The 21,357-nt window shown below is 31.1% G+C and overlaps 1 protein-coding gene across 4 annotated transcripts; it reads right to left on the reverse strand.

Moving 5' to 3' along the window:
- Nucleotides 1-764: 764 nt before the first annotated feature.
- Nucleotides 765-4,081, reverse strand: LOC109161090 (protein TWIN LOV 1). 4 transcript variants are annotated; one of them, XR_002050876.1, is made up of 8 exons: nt 3,844-4,081; nt 3,013-3,699; nt 2,385-2,592; nt 2,212-2,276; nt 2,000-2,082; nt 1,849-1,884; nt 1,679-1,742; nt 765-1,065 (listed from the first exon to the last, which is right to left on the reverse strand). XR_002050876.1 is itself a non-coding variant. In XM_019309421.1 (8 exons), the coding sequence occupies exons 2-8, from the start codon at nt 3,590-3,592 to the stop codon at nt 919-921; spliced, it is 1,203 nt and encodes a 400-aa protein (XP_019164966.1). In that variant the 5' UTR covers nt 3,593-3,699; nt 3,844-4,081; the 3' UTR covers nt 765-918. The 4 variants fall into 4 exon arrangements, 3 of the variants coding, with proteins under 3 accessions (XP_019164966.1, XP_019164967.1, XP_019164969.1); XM_019309421.1 differs by having other exon boundaries at nt 1,829-1,884; XM_019309422.1 differs by having other exon boundaries at nt 1,829-1,884; nt 2,000-2,079; nt 3,844-4,080.
- Nucleotides 4,082-21,357: the final 17,276 nt, after the last annotated feature.

The raw sequence follows: 21,357 nt of genomic DNA on the forward strand, positions 1-21,357 counted from the left end.
AACTTATCCTCATAAACTTACTGTCCTAATTCAGCAAAGAAGCAATAGAAATATGGTTCAGGCTCATCATCTTTACTAATAATTTGTGTAAAATGGTTGATAATGGACCAACAAAGCATCATTCACAGGATTAGGATAAGTTTATCCCGGTTTTGAAAATATTGTTGAATGAATTGCTGGTAGGGATGACCATTGTTCGGTTTGAACATAGCACTCTGCAAACCGGTATAAACTTATCCTCATAAACTTACTGTCCTAGGTCAGCAAAGAAGCAATAGAAATATGGTTCAGGCTCATCATCTTTACTAATAATTTGTGTAAAACTGTTAATAATGGACCAACAAAGCATCATTCGTAGAATCAGGATAAGTTTATCCCGGTTTTGAAAATATTGTTGAATGAATTGCTGATAGGGATGACCACAGTTCGGTTCGAAAGGGGGCAATCTGCAAATCGGGATAAACTTATCCTCATAAACTTACTGTCCTAATTCAGCAAAGCAGCAATAGAAATATGGTTCAAACTCATCGTCTTTACTAATAATTTGTGTAAAACTGTTGATAATGGACCAACAAAGCATCATTTATAGAATCAGGATAAGTTTACACCGGTTTTGAAAATATTGTCGAATGAATTGTGACCACAGTTCGGTTTGAAAGGTGACAATCTGCAAACCGGGATAAACTTATCCTCATAAACTTACTCTCCTAATCCAGCAAAGAAGCAATAGAAATTTACTAACAATTTGTGTAAAATGGTTGATATTGGACCAACAAAGCATCATTCATAATTTTATTCAAACACCACATCACACAAAATCTACAAAGAATGTGCACTTAGGAAAGGTCCAATCCTAATATATCGAACAACCATGATTAATACCTTAAAGAACAAAGCAGTTACAACGTTGTATTATAACTACGAACTGCTGGCACTCATCGAGGAGCCTCTCACGGCAACCCTGACAGCAGCCACAGTCCCGAACTGGCTCCTGTCAGGTCTCAATCCATGTTTCTCTTGGGTATTGCCCGCATCTTCTATTTGAACGCCAACAAAGTATGCAACCTACACAATGGTTCAGATAGATGACAAGTCAAAACAATTTCGATATGGTATATACCAGTGAAGGACAATATATAACATAAATCCCGTATAGATTTCAGAGTACATTTTTCCCGGTCCCATGTATGATTCTTCGTGGGGTTATAAAAGTTGGCACCTTATTTGCATACCTAAAATTTACCGGGATCAAGTGCTTACCACTACGCCAAAAGCTATAGCTAGTAGCGAAAACGCAACTTTATTTCCTTATACTGCCACATTTTCGAGAGGTAGGGTGCTGGACTTGTCCCTTCAGGCCTCCGCCCAACAATCCCCTAGAAACCTGGTGCTGGACTTGGCCCTTCACCGGCCTTCGCCCAACACCGTCTATTAACCATAGGGACAACATCTATCTTCTTTATCTTCACTTCTAGTTTTGAGACAATCATTTCAAGACTCGTCAAGTCTCTTATAGCTATGGCAATGGTTATGCTTCTATCTCCATTTAAAGGAATGTGGATTGAGAAAGAAATGGAGGAATGTGGTGAAAACGAATTCGTAGATTATGAAATAACAGTTAGATGTTCGAATAGCTAGATCAACAAATTCGTAGATTATGAAATACAAGGGATATTACCTTGCCTGTAGCATTCCGAACAGGTGAAATATGCAGGAAATTCCAAAACGGTGTCCTATCTTTTCTGCAAACAAAAAACAAGCAAAGATTTAAGAGTAAAGATGCTGAAAATTTTTCTAAATCAAATGATATATATATTCAGCAACCAACCTGTAATTTAAGATACGTACTGTGCATATTTGTTCTGTTCGAATGCATTCTTTTATCTGAAAGATAAAGGTTAAAAATGTTTCAAGTATTTTCTCATTTCAGCATTCACCCCAAACCTTTTCTAGAACACAAAAAGATTTAGCAATGAAGAATTTATAGGAAAGATCGTACCTGAAATTGAGTGAGTGAATCAGTATCAAGGCCACTTAAAAATCTACAGTTGCGACCCAATACTTCATCTCTACTGTAGCCTACTTAAAGAAGGGAAAGCAACAAAATAGACAAAAACAAAAACAAAAATTACTAAGAAGATATAGATGTTATTTCTTTTTCTCAAGCTTTTTTAAACAAACAGCTGAGAATAGTCGAAATATTATAGGCACCTGTCAATCTTAAGAAGGCATCACTTGCATACACGATTGGCATGTCAGGTATGTGGGGATCAGTTCTGCAAGTTTGTAGAAATATTTACGGGAAAAAAAGTATAATGTTAACAACCATTTTCCGGAGATAAAGCATATTAGAAAAAGAACTGAGAAATGCATAAAAAACTCACAGTACAAAGCTTTGTTTGATTCTACCAAGAGATAATGTTAACGATGCACCAAGAATACCCGCCCTGGGTGGGGAGCATCTCTTTCCAGACACCAATCTGCCAGTCAACTCAGTATAGTTCATAAGAACAGACAATATGTTGTTAAGAGCGGCTGTGGCTTTTCTCTTCTCTAAATCACTTGCCTCACAGGGATCATCAAGCTCCGGTTCTATAGATGACAAATTCGGTGAAAGAAAACTACTCAATTTGACAGGCCAAAACATTATGGAATACAAACATAAATTTAAGAATGAATGACACAATACAATGTAAACAACGGTCTCCATCAAGTACCATATGTTTCTAACCACAAGAGGAGGCACCGTTAAACCTGTACCATACTCAGACTAATCCCCGTTCGCACCAGGCCAGCCCAATTAAGGGACAAAGTGCTGGTCATATTGGTTTTTCCATACGAGAGGGGTTTTGAACTCCCAATCTCTCTTAAGGATAAGAGTGCACGGCCACTCACGCCAACCAGATTTAAATACCATATGTTATGATTCTAGACATTGACCAAAAACTTAATAACCCACAAAAATTTTCGAGTTACAGATGAAAAGTATAACGATTCTTGAATATCACGCACCGGGATAATCCAATTCAGGAACTGAATATTGAGATAATGCAGGTCCCGGTTGAGAAGCAGAATTCAAGCAAACGTCTCGCCTACAACACCTGAACACAGGCTCCCTAAACCCCGCCCCGTTTTGACACAAATTTATTCCATTCCTCCCTTCCCCACAACCAGATACCCTTCTCTGCCTCTTCAAAATAGGAACTTGGACTGCCAGAAAATGAATAACCCTCCCATCCTCACTGAACACAGGAGACATGTGAAACACCATCCAAAATGGTGTCCCATCCTTCCTATAGTTCAACAAACTGATTTGAATTGCCCTCTCCTCTCGTATCGCCTCTCGAATTTCCAAAACTGACCTCCGGTCGGTCTTAGGGCCCTGAAATGCCCTCCCATTCCTACCAATCACCTCATCCTTGGAATAACCAAACAGTTTCAAGAACCCAGCAGATGCATACACAATTGGATTGCCAGAAATTGAAGGATCAGTTATGGTGAAACTATCAGGCAAGCTATCAAGGGCATCTCTAACCAAACTCGAGTATCTTACATTAAAGGACTGCTCAATCAAACCCAGTTGTGATTCCATCTCAAGTCTACTGTTTTTACCTTAAGGATTGAATCTTTATCAAGAAAGATTAGCCCCAATCCCATGTGTCACTCTCAGCTATTTGAACTCCTGTTCAAAACCTCCAGCTTCAACCCACAGAAATACAATTAAAAAACAGCTAATTAGTACTACACAAAACCATGGATAGAACACAGAAAAAGAACGTTTTTTTGTGGTCAAATTTTAGGAAAGAAGCTAACATTTGATACTAAACACTGTATTGATCTTACATGTCCTGTGTGGGAGTGAACACTGAAGAAGAAGAAGAAGAAGAAGAAGAAGAAGAAGAAGAAGAAGATTGACCCAAATCTTCTCGACACAAAAATATCTGAAGCGAAGTTGCGGTTCGAATGAACAACAGAACTTGAGAGATGCCCATCAATCGATTTCGTCACTGAATTATGAGAAGAAAGATTGGTTCTGAGAAAGAGAGAGAGAAAGTTGTAGGCTTGTAGCTCCCAACTTGCAAATCACAAATTGCCAGATTTTTTATAGCATTTTGGTACAGTACTTAGTTGTGGTCAAGAAATAAGTTTGTGTATTTATTTATTTTAGAAATATAAAAAGAGCTCAAACCCACGAAATTTATAATTAAAAAAAATAGAAAGAATTATCAAGTGAGTGAAACATAATTCTCGATTCTTACTATTAATATTTATAGCCAATTACACATAATCTATTTAATGTGATTTACCTCTCTCTTATATAGTTTGCGATTTGTAATTTATTATTATACACTAATAGATAGAATTTATCCAACATGCATCCTCAATAGTAGCTGCAATTTTCCTCCTTATCCAAAAAATTGATCAGAGGTGATGGCTTCTTGGGCTGTGAATATACAGGCAAGAGTGAAAATATAAAGACTGATTGTGCGGTTTGTGATTTACCTCTTCTAACACTCATCTTTGCGGGTGTAGGAGCTTAAAAGCCTAATGTATAAATATTTAATTTTAAAAAAAAAAATCTGACATTAATTTGGTACAGTCACGGATGGTCCAGAATGATATTCATTGAATGAGTTTGCCTACTCTGGATAGCTTTCAAAAATCTGAATGAAGACTGTGGCAAGCACATTCTGTACATGCATTTAATCATTTTTGTACTTATAAATAAATTAAAAACACATCACACGATAATTACAAACTTATAACATGAAAACTGCAGACATATAACCGATTAATGGTAAGTACTAAATACTCATATGTTAACTGCGGACACATAATATATTAACCAACATCTTATGTGTCTGCGGTTAACATATTTTGTACATGCAGTTAACAATTTATGTATATGTAGTTATCATGTTATGTGTCAATAATTATCATGTTATGTGCCTTCAATTTGTTTACATGTACAAAAATGGTTAACTGCAGATACAAAATTTTTGAACAAGGTTCACAATGCAATATGAACCATAGTCCATGGTATAACAAAATGACCTGCTATAGCAGGTATATAATAATATAATAGTACATCCTCTCAAATGTTTTGTCCGGCCGGAGTGTAAGGAGCCCTTAGGGTTGGGGTTCAACCTTTGGAAGAATATAATAATACTTATATTATGCACTTAACATGAACCTAAACAATCTCTAACATCAGTCTCTATTTTTATTTTTTTTTACTTAAATTTAGTGAGCATATTTATATTTTGTGACAATTATACCCAATTATAATATCTAGTCATAAAAATAATTCAATTTGATTTAAGTATTAATTGGTAGTTATAATATTTAAACATGCTTTTATATATGTATAAAAATATTGTTAAAATAGTTTAATTTGAACTTTTAATTGTATAAAATATATTTTTTAAATGATGATATGTTGTAATTCTTTAAAGGAAAATGCTAAATTATTCTGGATGACTCTCCCGTGAGACCGTCCCACGAATTCTTATATGTGAGATGAGTCGAATCAAGATGAAAATTATGAAATGTAATACTCATACTGAAAAATGTAATACTAATCAATAATAAATTGTTTGTTACTAATAAGAGAAAGTGAAATATTTTTTTTTTTAATTTTAAATACTGCTTACTGAATTATTGAACTAATCCACGCAAACAAACCAATAACTGAAAAGTCAGACAACAGAAACAACAGAAAGAAACGCATAGAAGCACCAGCGCATGTACTTATCCTTCCACGTCAACAATGTTAAAATAGTCCAATTCGCTCTACCTGTCACACTATTTCCACCTTACATTCTTTCTCTATTCTTAAAGAATTTATTTTATTTTTTATTTTTCCATTTTGTTAAAAATTTCGTGTATCTACAAATAATTCAATTAAGATTGAAGAAAGGTCACAAGATCGAACTCTGATAGTGGGATTTTGACTCTTTGGACTGTAATTGATAGAGAAAGTATAGATCAAATATTATCTTGTAATAGAGTCTATAGTACTAAAAAAAATAGATTTAGGGAAACTTTTGGTAGTTAAGAAATTTTAATTTTTTCTTTAAATATAAAATGTGAAAAACATTATTCCATGTTTTGGAACTTCTAAATTATCAAAATGCCGTTTCGCTTATTTTCCCTCATTGAATTGCTTTAAGAGGGTGTTTAGTAGCGGAAAAGATTGCTTTCCGATGATTTAAAAGGGGCTAGTGTTTGGTACAATCTTTAACTTAGGAAAGTTTTCATGTCAATAAGAACCTAATTCCATGATATCAAGGAAAGAAAATTTCACATAGGGAAGGTAGGATTTTTTTTTTTTTTTTTTTTTTTTTTGCGGGTGATTGAAAATCTACCATATTTATTCAATTATGTATTTATTCATTTTAGCGTCATGATAAAAATATCTTATAAATATAAGAAATTTGTCTCTATGGAAGAAAATTATTCTCTCAACACTTTTTTACATACATACTGTTTTGAATTTTGAATATTCTTGTTCCATACTAGAATCTTTTGGCATATGTTCCCGTCGACCACATTGTCAAACTCCAATGATCCGTGCAAGTCAAAGGAAAAGCAGTTAACCAGAATTAAAAATAATAATAATAATGGAGCAAAAAAGTGAATAATAATAATAATAATAATAATTGAAGATAATAAATTGCACTTTCTTAAAATAAGTTTTCATTAAAAAAGTCACTAGAATGACTAAAAGTATTTAAAATATGATAATTTAGAATATTAAATGACAAAAACGATAGCTCAAAATTAAATTTGAAATTGATGTCAAATACAAAGGACTTTTGCTGGAATTAATTTTATTAAGTTTGTTGATGATTATAAAAATTTACTAAGTTTAGTTACATTGATATTTCTAGCAAATAATATATATTGACTAAGGAGTAATTTTTATTTTTTTTAATTCTTGACACACTTTTCCAATACTTGTAGTAACATAAATTTTGATCCATTTCTAATAAGTAGGCGAATAGGTGTATATCTAATATCTACTATCTATCTACTATATATATATATATATATATATATATATATATATATATATATATATATATATATATATATATATATCTACTATATACTAATAAGAGGCCAAGAGAGTTAGGCCTATAATGGGTAGAAAAATGGCGGTCAAGTCTTTCAATCAAATGAATGGCTCAAATTGATCAAATTTTAATTTTTTCTTAAGATTTACCAATTTATCCTTAATGAATATGATTATCCGTTAACTTTTTCGTTAAATATTATCTTTTCCGTTAATTTCTGTTAATTCACCGTTAACTTATTCATTTGATTTCAATAAGAAAGGTATTAAGTTTGAAGTTCGAACCTCATCCCAATCAAAGTTGGCATATTTAGTACTCTATTTTAGTTTTATTAAATTAAATAATAATAATTTAGTAGTTACAACAAAATATAATACATATGCATTTCGATCTTTAATTTAGAATTATGTATCTATAATATTTTTATTCAAAAAAATTATTCATTATCAATAAATTAAATAAGAGAAATAATTTCATTAGTTATATTGTCTTTATTTTTCTCCAATATAAAAATTCTTTACATTCAAATTCATCAATTGATTATATTCGCTACATTGTCCCTACAATGTCTTTATTAAAAAAATATATGTATTCATTATCAATAAATTAATTAAGAGAAATAATTATATTATATTATATTGTCTTTATTTTTCGCCAATGTAAAAATTCTTTACATTCAAATTCATCAATTGATTATATTTACTACATTTTCTATTATCTTTTTTGTGCACTATTTTTTTAATTAAATATCGAAGTTATAATACAAAATAATGTTATATATTTATTTACCAAGTATTTTATTAATATCATGAAAAAAGTTAAGAAAAATATAATTAATAAAGCCAATCATATTAGCTACTTGAGGAATTTGTTGACAAAGAGAGTATTCAAATCATACAACAAATTGAAGTGAGAACTATCTCGTAATGTTCTTGTTTGAGAATCAGTAGTTAGCGGTTAGCGTTAGCGGATTATATTAGCTGATTTGACCAGCGAATTATATCAACGGTTGGTAAAAAGATATTTGAAAAATTTAGCTTTTTAGATTAACATGTAAAATGACCTAAGGGTATATATATATTTAATAATAATAATAATAATAATAATAATAATAATAATAATAATAATAATAATAATAATAATAATAATAATAATAATAATAATAATAATAATTGTTTAAAAAAATAAAAAAAAAATTAAAAAATATAATTAAGCCAATCATATTAACTATTTGGGGGATTTATTTACAAAAAGAGTATTCAAATTACAAAACAAATTGAAGTGGAAAACTACCTCGCAATGTCCTTGTTTGACAATCAACAATTAGTTCTTCAATATTAGTATATATTTAAAATTTTATGCGCTAATTTTTATTTGCTCTCCCTTTATGTCCCGTATTTGGTTTCAATTATTTATGCATGAACAATTCTAATATAATTCTGTCTTGATATACTTTAAAGTACTTATTAAAAAAGAACATTGGATATTATCTCAATCGCGCAATGCGCGTAAAAAACTAGAATTGTTAGGCCTATAATGGGTAGAAAAAATGGCGGTCAAATTTTTTAATCAAATGAATGGCTCAGATTGATCAGATTTTAATTTTTCCTTAAGATTTCCTAATTTATCCTTAATGAATATGATTATCCGTTAACTTTTTCGTTAAATATTATCTTTTCCGTTACTTTCTGTTAGTTCACCGTTAACTTACTCATTGATTTCAATAAAAAAAGGTCTTAGGTTTGAACCTCATCCCAATCAAAGTTGGCATAATTAGTACTCTATTTTACTCTTATTAAATTTAGTACTCTATTGTACTCTTATTAAATTAAAAATAATAATTTAGTAGCTACAACAAAAAATAATACATATGCATTTCTTTAATTTAGAATTATGTGTCTACAATATCTTTATTAAAAAAAATCATTATCAATAAATTAAATAAGAGAAATAATTTCATTAGTTATTGTCTTTATTTTTTTTCAATATAAAAATTTTTTACATTCAAATTCATCAATTGATTATATTAGCTACATTGTCCCTACAATGCCTTTATTAAAAAAATATATTCATTATCAATAAATTAATTAAGAGAAATAATTTTATTAGTTATATTGTCTTTATTTTTCTCCAATGTAAAAATTCTTTACATTCAAATTCATCAATTGATTATATTCACTACATTGTCTATTATCTTTTTTGTGCACTATTTTTTTAATTAAATATCAAAGTTATAATACAAAATAATGCTATATATTTATTTACCAAGTATTTTATTAATATCATGAAAAAAATTTTAAAAATATAATTAATAAAGTCAATCATAGTAACTACTTAAGGGATTTGTTGACAACGAGAGTATTCAAATCACACAACAAATTGAAGTGAGAACTATTCGCAATGTCCTTGTTTGACAATCAGCAGTTAGTTGTTAGCGTTAGCGGATTTGGCCGCGAATTATATCAACGATTGGTAAAAAGATATTTGAAAAAATTAGTTGTTTAGATTAACATGTAAAATGAATTAAGGGTATACATATATTTAATAATAATAATTGTTTTAAAAAAATAAAAAAAAAAAAATAATTAAGCCAATCATATTAACTACTTGGGGGGCTTTATTGACAAAATGAGTATTCAAATCACACAACAAATTGAAGTGATAAACTACCTCGCAATGTCCTTGTTTGACAATCAGCAGTTAATTCTTCAATATCAGTATATATTTAATATGTTATGCCCTAATTTTTATTTGCTCTCCCTTATGTCCCGTATTTGGTTTCAACCATACTTATACAATTATTTTATTGACAATTATAATCAATCTTGACTATATTATCTTGCATTTGTAAACTTAAAATTACATATTTAAATACGTAAATTCAACATTCAATTATCTATGCATGAACAATTCTAATATAATCTTGTCTTGATATATTTTAAAGTACCCGGGTACCATTATGTTATATAAAAAAAAAGGGTAATGTTTATATTTCAAGAATTAAAATGTGGATATGGTTGAAATTGAAAGGCTGAACCGGCATCTCAAGTACGCTCCAAAAGTGAGGTCTGGTTTGCGCATCGCCGCATCTACACGTGTCCTTCAAGTTCTATAATAGCATCCTATTTTGTTTTGTTTTTTTTTTTTAGAACTTTGTTTTCTTTACGGGAGCGTTTGGTTGGAAGAAATTTAAATTTTATTCATATCTAATTCTTCTCTAATTCTAAAGGCCACTAAAATTCTTTAATTTGGTTGGGAGAAATTGTAATTTCGTGGGAAATTGTAATAGAATTCTATGCCTCCCTCCCCCCACCCCCCTCCTTTGGAATTTTAATTCTATGAATTTAATTAGGAAGAAAAAGAAGATAATCGTTAGACAAAATTACCCTTTTATTTTTTAAACATAAAATCGATGCATGACCTTTCCTTCTAGATCATAGCTGCATATTATTCTTGGATCAACAGAGAGAATGTCATTCATGAGCAATAATCATTTAAAGTCAACCTTGATCAAGTATGTTTTCTCAAAACTCTCAAGTATTTAAATTGGATGTGTATATAGCGTGGGTGGTGTGTTTATAATAGCGAATGAATATATGCAATAGTGAATGGCATCAGTAGTGTGTACTGTTTGTTAATTTTGATTATAATGGCGAATGGATTTCAATAGTGAATGAAAATTTACATTGTTTATAGGGAAAAGGGTCAAATAACCTCTCAAAGATTACCCAAAAATGCAATTAAGCACTCTAAATTTAAAAAGGTTCAATTAAGCACTCAAACTTGTTAAAATAGAGCAAATAAACCATATTTACCGGTAACCAATAGGTTATCGGTTATTCACCGCCCCAAAAAACTGCCATTTTCGTCGGAAAAGCCACCGTCGGTCGTTCTACTCTATTGCTGCCACTTTTGCCGGGAAAAACCACCTTCGGTCGTTATTCTCCAATGGAGAAGGGGACCTCCATTAGAGAAGGGGACCTCCATTGGAGAAGACGAACAGTCTGCTCGTCTTCTCCAAATGGAGAAGACGAACGTCATACTGGTCGTCTTCTCGTGGAGAAGACGAACAGACTGTTTGTACTGGTTGTTTTCTCCAATGGAGAAGGCGAACAGACTGTTCATGAACAGTACGGTCATCGGAGAAGACGACCAAAATGGAAAAGATGATCACTCCGGTCCCGGAGAAGACGAGCAGAACGCGGGTAGCATCGACGGTCGCCAGAAAGTTGGACGGAAAATTAATGACCGGTTGTTTCCGGTGAATAACCGGTCATTTGGGTTTAAATGCATCAAAATGATAAGTTTGAGTGTTTAATTGAATTTTTTTAAAGTTGGAGGACTTAATTGCACTTTTAGGTAATGTTTGAGGGCTTATTTGACCATTTTCCCTTGTTTATAATTTTATGTACAGCAACTATACTTTGCATTATGAATGACGTCAACAACAACAATGAGTATTTTGGACTTTATACTATTTATTCCCTCTTAATTCTTATGTATGTATACCAAACATTGGAATTAAAATTCCCAGTAATTTTATTCCTACAAACCAAACACTGGAATTTAAACTCCCACTTTATTCTCACATTATTCTTTTCCCATGGAGTTACAATTCTTTTCCCACCTAATTCCTTCCCTCCAACCAAATGCCCCATTATAGGAACTACATATTTGAATTATTGATAAAGTTAACTAAACTAAAATACACCAGGACTATGTGGTCTAATGGTATCTAGGTTGGACTTCCATTTGAAAGATTGTGAGTTCGAGCTTCAGGGTTGAGAAAGTATATGAACAGATACTACATTGTCATAGAGTCAGTAGCATTCAAAAAAACTAAAATAAAATACAACCAATTACTATTTAGTATGATGAGACATTTGTTACCATCCTAAATGAGTAGTCACAAGATCGTATAAAACATATACTACATTACTACATTATAAAGAATCGTAAGTGTTTACTTTCCTTTATAATTTTAGAACTTTGAATGATAAAATTAAGTCAACGTATAATTTTATTAAAAAATATAATATTACATTTACTTTCAATTTTTATTTATTTATTTGTTAATTTTACCGACCTGATATATTCTGATTGATTATAAAAAGTGAGTGAAAGTTTTACTTATCTCTTTTTATTTCTCTAATAAAATTAGGAATATGTGGTTGAAGTTTGTACTCACCGAAATTTTAAGAGTATAAAAAGAATTTTAAAAAATTGAATACTACTTGCATATACGGAGTATAAAATAACTAAGTACATATAGCCCCAAATAAAATGAAAATATATTTATATTAGTCCAAACTCAATTAGGATTTTACCAATTTGAGGGACAACTTCAACTAAGTTGATTGAGTTATTGGTCTTCTTGGTTCAGACTGATCAATTATGAACAACAAGATCCTTTACTCCTTACAGGGCGTTTGGTTGAAGACAATTTAAATTAAATTCTCTTCACACTTAATTCCCATTTAATTCCAAAGACCACAAAATTCCCTTGTTTGGTTGAAAGGAATTGCAATTCCATGGAATTACAATTCCCCATTTTCATGGAATTAAAATTCTATTCCCCTAGTATTAGCAATTCCCAAACTATTGAGAACAACTTTTGTATTATATCTACTAAATATAATAAGAACCAATGTTGATAAGGTTATAATGAGAATAAAAATTATGGAGTATGTTGGTTTAATAATGTGAATTGATAACTTATACATTTTGATTTATTCATAGTACAATAATAAGACATTTTTAAAGTTACCATCATTCACTTTTTACTTTTTTTTTTTCTTTCTTTTATGTACAAACTTTTATGACAGAAATATTCTATTCACTATTTATTATTCTTACACAAAATGAAACTCAAGTCAAATTTTTTTTTATTTTTCTATTATTCTTTTTGTTTTTTCAACTAGCTTTTCTTTGTGGTAAGAATCTATATATAATTCTATATTTTTATATATAATTAAAAGTAAAATCATCCTGCCATGCTTTCTCCCTCCCCCCCCAAATTTAGGGACATTTTTATACTATCCCCCCCCCCCCCCCCCCCCCCTAAATTTAGGGACATTTTTATAATATCCGTATATATATATATATATATATATATATATATATATATATATATATATATATATATATATATATATATATATATATATAGAGTACTGATACACCCATGATCTTGCTACAATAGTTATTATTATTATTATTATTATTATTATTATTATTATTATTATTATTATTATTATTGTAGTAGTAGTAGTAGTGGGATGGCCACTTTCTTAGGTAGTTAGAGTACTTGTAGTTGGTAGTTTTATTCTCTGTATAAATATCTAGCTATGTAATTGAAGAATATCATCTCAGGAATATATTAATGGGTGTCTGGTGACATATTGAGAGTTAGACTATCACTCAAAACATAGTCATTGGGAGTTGTGCTGTTCCAACCATGGAGTTTGACTCTTGACTCGAAGAAGAGCAACCCATACAACTTCAGGGTTGTATCAAGTACACAGAATAAATTTTATTGGTCAAAGTAATATTAATAAAACTCAACAGGGTAGCTCAAGTGGCAAATAAGCTCTCTTTGTGGGGGAGAATTATGGGACAACCTGAGTTCATTTCCCACAAGTGACAATGATACAAAAAAAAAATATTAATAATAAATTTTAATTATGGTAGACAATGGAATAATTAATTATGGTATATATATATATATATATATATATATATATATATATATATATATATATATATATATGCAGTACACAAAATATTGCGGTAAAATTATAAATTTTAATTATGGTATATTAATTAAAATTACAGTCAAAATATACACTAATTATTTACGGTAATATTATTATGCTAATATTAAACTCACACGGTCATTATATATTTACACCAATAATAACATCAAGGTGTGTGCGAACGTATGAAGTGTCAGACCGGAAGGGAATTCGAAGCCGAAGGCCCACAGTATCAAATGCAAGAAATGTGTATTTCACGACAAGGAGGTAATTAGCCCGTCGTTTTTTTTTTTTTTTTTGTTAATTTATTATTTAAATTTATTAAAAATTATTAAAAATGTGAAGGTATTCATGTTAGGGAAGAATAATATTTTCTAGGTATTCATGCTTGGTAATATTTTTATTTAATGAATGAAATTTTCTGATATCACACTCTGATACTTGCCCTCTATTCTTCCTGTCAGCCCTAATTTTTTTGTGAGACAGAATTAATTGTAAAGATTCGAAATCAAATTTAATTCATGATTATAGTAAGTTATTAATAATTTGATTGCTAGTTGATGTATAGTAAAATATAAGATTTGTAAGTTTGTACATTATTGCCATTATATATATATATATATATATATATATATAGGTAGAAGTCTTGAATCATCCAAGCATACACATCACTCAATTGCATAAATATATTATTACAAAATTTATTTGTTTATCAATGGCGGCTCTTTCTTCTTCAACGTTGTTCATTTCCATGCTTATCATATTTGCATCAGGTATGTATAATGTTAATATATGATTTTCTAGACTAGAAATACACATCTCTATATAATCGTGAATCTCCTTCACAATCAAATTTAGGACTCTACATATAGCCGTCCGCCTGACATCATAAACTAATATCTTTACATACTCTACTGTTTGGTAGAGTTTATTTTAGAATTTATAACTTATTTTAAATTATAAATAAGCTATAAGCTCTGTTTTATAGAGGTGTAAAATTGGGTTAATTTGTGAGTTTTATATACGGATTACTAATTTAACCATTATTAATTAATGTATGCAGTTGGGAATATGGCGCCAATTGTGAAGGGGCAACAAACGTGTAAGGAAACTATGCGTTTATGTGACGCGAAATGTGATCTGAATTGTTGTAATGTGTTGTGCCTCCAAGCTCATTATGGTCATAATCCTAGACCTATCTGTGAATACACTGCCGCAAATCCTGTATTCGCTTGCAACTGTTATTATACATGTTGATCAAAATGGCCGGGAATCATACCATGTAGCGATCGGAATTTATTTAGTACAAACTCTCGGAAGAATGAATATGTAGATCGAATTATTATTGAGTATTAATTAATAAACAAAAACAATAATATGAATTTCATATTTTGAAACTCGTGATTTTTTTATAAAGTAATATCTGTTATATACTTTCGCAACAATTATTTAAGTCTCTACCACCTAAAGTTTGAATCTATAATCACCAATTTTAAATGGTAAATGGGATGCCATCACATTATACGGCAGTTGGCGAGGAGTTTTATAATTTAGTGAGGGAAATGAAAGTCTATGAAATTTGAAATATTCATCATTATATATGGTTGGATGTAATTTCGTTGTAGTTGCATTGCAATTCGTTTCTTCTCTCAATTACGTTGTTTGGTTTGAGGGAATTGGAATTCCACCGAATTGTAATTCCGGACCCTTCTCTATGAATTCTAATTCAGTGATAGAATGGGAGAAAATATAGTGCTGTGAAGAAAATTTTACCCCTACAAGAAAAACAAAGGAAAAAAATGGTATGATGTACTGCGGGTACTGCTAATGTACATGACAAGATTCCAAAATATATACTAATCCATTATATTATTCTTCTTTCAATTCGTATAGGATCAAGTCATTTCACTCAAAATATATTCTAGTCCATTATTATTATTATTATTATTATTATTATTATTATTATTATTATTATTATTATTGTTATTGTTATTATTATATAAGGACATTTTGGTCATTTATCGTTTATTCCATTTCAATTTCCTATAATCCTATTTTTGCATACCAAACACTGTAATTTAAATTCCTACTTTATTTCATCTTATTATTTTTCCACCAAATTACAATTTATTTCTCCTCCTAATTCATTCATTCCAACCAAACACCCCTTACTTGTTCGGGACACCATTTCTTGGTTAGAGGGCAGAGTATGGTATTTTGTTTCGTCTTCTTTGGGTACAGAAGTTTTGCACTTTGATAATCAATCAATTCATTTGTTAATTTTTTTTTTTTTTTCATTACTAGTATTTTACCCATATGATGAAAAAATTAAAAAATAATGCATTTATAAATTAACAAATTTAAGTATTGTATACTAATTTACAAAGTATAAAAATATTATATAATAATCTAAGCCACTGATTATATATAAAATAAATCTAAAAAATAATAAGTCGCAATTCAAGTTGTATCCCTGATTTCTTTCCGTGTTTTTAATGCTAATCTTTTTGTACTATACAATTTTTTTGAACAAAAGTATCTCTACTGTTATAACTTTTGATATTTTTTCATTATTGTTAAAATGCACATTCATCCACCATATCTTTTCTTATATTCTTTAATTAAAATAATATGTAGATATTATATATTGGAGTAATATAATAAATAAATTTAATTACATTTACACTAGTACAAAAATGCCCATCAACTACGACACCAAAGTGTTTCTACTACACCTGTACATGTGTAGCGGATTAGGGTGTCTGTGAAAGTACTTGACTTTCTGCGACACCTGTATATCAACAAAAACTCATTCTTAAAATATCAAAATAACAATAATATTTGAAATAAATCAACAAAAATTGAAATAAATTAAGTATAAAAAAAAATAAACATACCCGTCGCAGGGGTAGGAATAATGTTGACAATTCAACAATCCCTGTGCTCTTCCATTCTGCCAAGCATTCTCCACCACTTCCCTACACCCATCATCATGGAGCCAAGCCATCTCAAACTTGAAAGTTCTCGGTCTTCTATCCCTCCGCATGCATGCATCAATACTTAGGAATAGAGCCGAATGATCCGATTTTCGCATTATAATGTTTTCAACCTTGGCTTCCGCATTCATATTACACCAACCAGACGTGGCCAATACTTTGTCAAGACGTTCCTCTAACCACCCATCCGTCCCCTTACTTTTTTCCCAAGTATACTGATGGCCTCTCATAGACAACTGAAGTAAACCACACATATCCAAGGTCTCCCCAAAACCGCGTAGGAGACTCCTCGGATGCGGATTACCCCCCTTTTTCATGCTGATACAAAAGGTCATTGAAATTCCCCACCACTACCCAGGGGAGAGGTGATCTACCACTCAAGGATCGCAGTAAATCCCATGATTCCCTCCTCCTATTTCTTTATGAGAAACCATAATAGCCAGTCATCCGCCACATCAGACCACTTGTATGCGTTACCCCCACATCAACATAATTTTTTGAATAACTTAGCAATCGTGCCGTATTATTCTTTTTCCAAAACAAAGCTATTCCACCACTACGCCTCGTACTATCAACATAGAACAACCCCTCAAAACCAATACGTACACGGAGACGCTCCGCATGCACACGTCCCACCATTGTTTCCATCAAAAAATACAAAATCCGGCTTCTTACGGGACACAAGGTCCGCCACCTCCCGAACTGTTCGTGGATTGTCCAAGCCACGACAGTTCCAACTTATGATACTCATAATGATGGGCGGGTTTGGGAACCAGAACCCGCCATACACAAGTTTTTTGAAGCCTCAGACATTGTAACATCAACTTCCCGCCCCTCCGATCTCTCCCCAATTACAACCTCCTCCCTACGCCTCTTCCCTACCCCCACCACCAACCCGTCCGCCTCCTCCCTCCTCTCTCCCTCCACTGCCCCTTCCTTCGCTGCCATCCCAACAGTCACACCCCTGCCCGTCACCTCCCTCGACTGCCCTTCCGGCGTTAACAGCCAACTTTCCCCTACTGCCCTAGGTCTACGCCAGAACCGTGCCCTCATATCACCCGAGAATGGGTAATCCTCAACTGGCATCATTGATTCACGCGCATGCAAACAGAATTTGTAGGGATGTCCTAACTTGCCACAGAAAAAAACAAAAATTGTGCAAGCGCTCATATTTGAACAGCACCCAACACGTCGTTTTGTCTCGCTTCATAAATCTCATCTTTCGGCGCAGGGGTTTCTCTACCGGTATTGCAACCCTTATACGATAAAATTCCTTCCACGGGGCACCAACAAACCTATTATCCATCTTGATGAAAGATCCCAATGTGTTCCCAATCTGCTCCAGAATTTTATCGGGCGTATATGCCATCGGCAAAGCATGCACCTGTATCCACATATCAAGTGTATCCAAACGAACATCCTCCAACCGAACTCCATCCTCAATCGGTCGGCACACAAGTGAAGCATTCTCATACGCCCACGGTCCATCCTCCATCACACGCTCAATGCCTGTTTTATGATGAAAAACGAACATGAACAATCGGGGTTGTATCTCCGTGACCTGCATACCCTTGACTGGCTGCCAAACCGACGCCAAGACTTGGCTCATGAACTCCACCTTGACCATCTTTCTCGTCAGAAACCGCCCGAGAAGTCTCCACGTCTGGGCCTGCTCGATCGTCTCCGTCCCCGCTTCATCCGGCGCCGGCTCAAAGGTGAACGAGTTATCCTCTAAGGCCATGTCGCCCCATCTTTCCGTGATTTCAGCCACCCCATCTACCGTCTGCCTCGATGCCATCAGACTGCTGTCGCACACCAGAGAAGACAGCCTGAAAATTCAGCAGGAAACCCTAGAATATTGCTAGAGAGAGAATTTTCAGAATTCGCGTGGATACCTACCTAAACATGTTAAAATATAATACCATAATTTATGTATTTCGTGCCATTTTTAATCTCAATCAATTATTTGTCCAATTAACAAATACCTTTTCCAATTTACTATACTATTGTTTAGGCTATCTGACCATTTTCCTTTCTCATTTGAGTCAAATTGAAATTATTTTTAATTTTTAATTAAGTATTAATAATCATTACATTTTCCAATTGTGCTAATTTTCATGTCATTTATATTCTTAGTCAAATATTGTTTTAATACATATCAATTAGTTTATACTATAAATATTAATATAATTGCCGATATATATTTAGAATTTATATATTTCATGTCATTTTCAATCAAATATTAATAATATGTGTAGACAATATATATTGGAGTAATATAATACGGACTAAATAAATTTGATTACATTTAGATTTTAAATAGTAGAGATTTGCTAGATATTATTATTATTATTATTATTATTATTATTATTATTATTATTATTATTATTATTATTATTATTATTATTATTATAATACAATAATAATATAAATATCTAAAATTTAAATAAAGAAAACTTATAAGAGTGAACCAATGTTATTATATTACCCATGATTATGTCTGTATTTCTATATCCATGCTTCAACGTTGTTCATTTCCATGCTTATTATATTTGCATCAGGCATGGAGAGTTTATTTTAGAATTTATAATTTATTTTAAATTACAAATAAGCTATAAACTCTGTTTTATAGAAGTGTAAAATTGGATTAATTTATGAGTTTTATATACCGATTACCAATTTAACCATTATTAATGTATATATGCAGTTGGGAATATGGCGCCAATTGTGAAGGGGCAACAAAGGTGTAAGGAAAATATGGGTTTATGTGGCGCGAAATGTGATCTGAATTGTTGTAGTGTGTTGTGCCGCCAAGCTCATTTTGGTCATGATCCTAAACCTATCTGTGAATTCACTGCCCCAACGCGTGTTTTCACTTGCTCCTGTTCATATACATGTTGATCAAAATGGTAGCGATCCGAATTTTTTTAGTACAAACTCTCGGAAGAATGAATATGTAGATCAAATTAATGTTGAGTATTAATTAATAAACAAAAACAATTATATGAACTCCGAAACTCATGATTTTTTTATAAAGTAATATTTGTTCTATAATTTCTCAACAATTATTTAAGTCTCTACCACCGGAGTTCGAATCTATAATCACCAATTTGAAATCGTAACTGGGATGCAATCACATTATACGGTAGTTGGCGAGGAATTTCATAATTTAGTGTGAGGGAAATGAAAGTCTATAAAATTTGAAATATTTATCATTATGGTTGGTTGTAATTTCGTTGTAGTTGCATTGCAATTCGTTTCTTCCCTCAATTATGTTGCTTTGTTGGGTGGAATTGCAATTCCACCGAATTGTAATTCCGGACCCTTCCTTATGAATTCTAATTCAGTGATGGAATGGGAGAAATATAGTGCTGTGAAGATAATTTTACCTCTGCAGGAAAAAACAATGGAAAAATGGTGTTATGATGTACTCTGGGTACTGCTCAAGTATTAATTATCATTTATTTTTTCAATTAGTCTAATTTCCATTCTATTTGTATTCTCAATCAATGATTCTTTTCTAATATATATTAATTAGTTAATTATTAATAACATATTTTTTTAAATATTTCTAGTAATATATTCCGTGCCATTTTTAATCAAGTATTAATTATCATTTCCTATTTTCAAATATATATATACTAGTATTGTCTCGTGCGATGCACAGACTAAATATTAAAGATTTGTTTGTAATGTTAGAATAGGTAAAAAATATTTTTAATAATGGTATTTGAAGTAAAGAAGAAGAAAACATAAACCACAATTTAATTGTTTAAAATTACATTTTTATTAAGTATATAACAAAATAATTATGATATTGTATTTACAATATTGAATTTAATAATTGAAAATAGTATGATACAAAAAGTTACTATTATTAATTGCAGCTAGTGGTATACATATTTGATCTTGAGTATATCTACTCCTAATATACTACCCATGCGATGCACAGAATGAATATTGGACAACATTATAATAATATTATTTATTAAAAAATACACAACCTAATATCAATATAGTTGCAATTCATATTCATATTCATATATATGTGTGTGTGTGTATGTGTGTGTGTGTGTGTGTCAGAATATATATCATTTCCTTTCTAACCATGCCATTTTTATTCTCATTCAATGATTCTTTTTTTATACATATTAATTAGTTAAGTATTAATAACATATTTTTTTTATTTATGATAAATTATTAAAACAAATACATTTTTCAATTTACATATACAATAGTTAATCCGTTTCCTATTCAGAATAGTTAATATGGAGATCCTTTTTTTTTTCTTTTCTTAAAATATAATACCATAATTTATGTATTCCGTGCCATTTTTAATATCACTCAATTATTTTTCCAATTAACAAATACATTTTCCAATTTACTATACTATTGTTTGGGCTATCTGACCCTTTTCCTTTCTCATTTGAGTCAATTTGAAATTATTTTTAATTTTTAATTAAGTATTAATAATCAGAGTCAATCCCATTTTTGGTCCTAGACTTATTGGGGTGTGGACAGTTTTCA

This window comes from Ipomoea nil, unplaced genomic scaffold (assembly GCF_001879475.1).
Source record: "Ipomoea nil cultivar Tokyo-kokei standard unplaced genomic scaffold, Asagao_1.1 scaffold2921, whole genome shotgun sequence".
NCBI lineage: Eukaryota > Viridiplantae > Streptophyta > Magnoliopsida > Solanales > Convolvulaceae > Ipomoea > Ipomoea nil.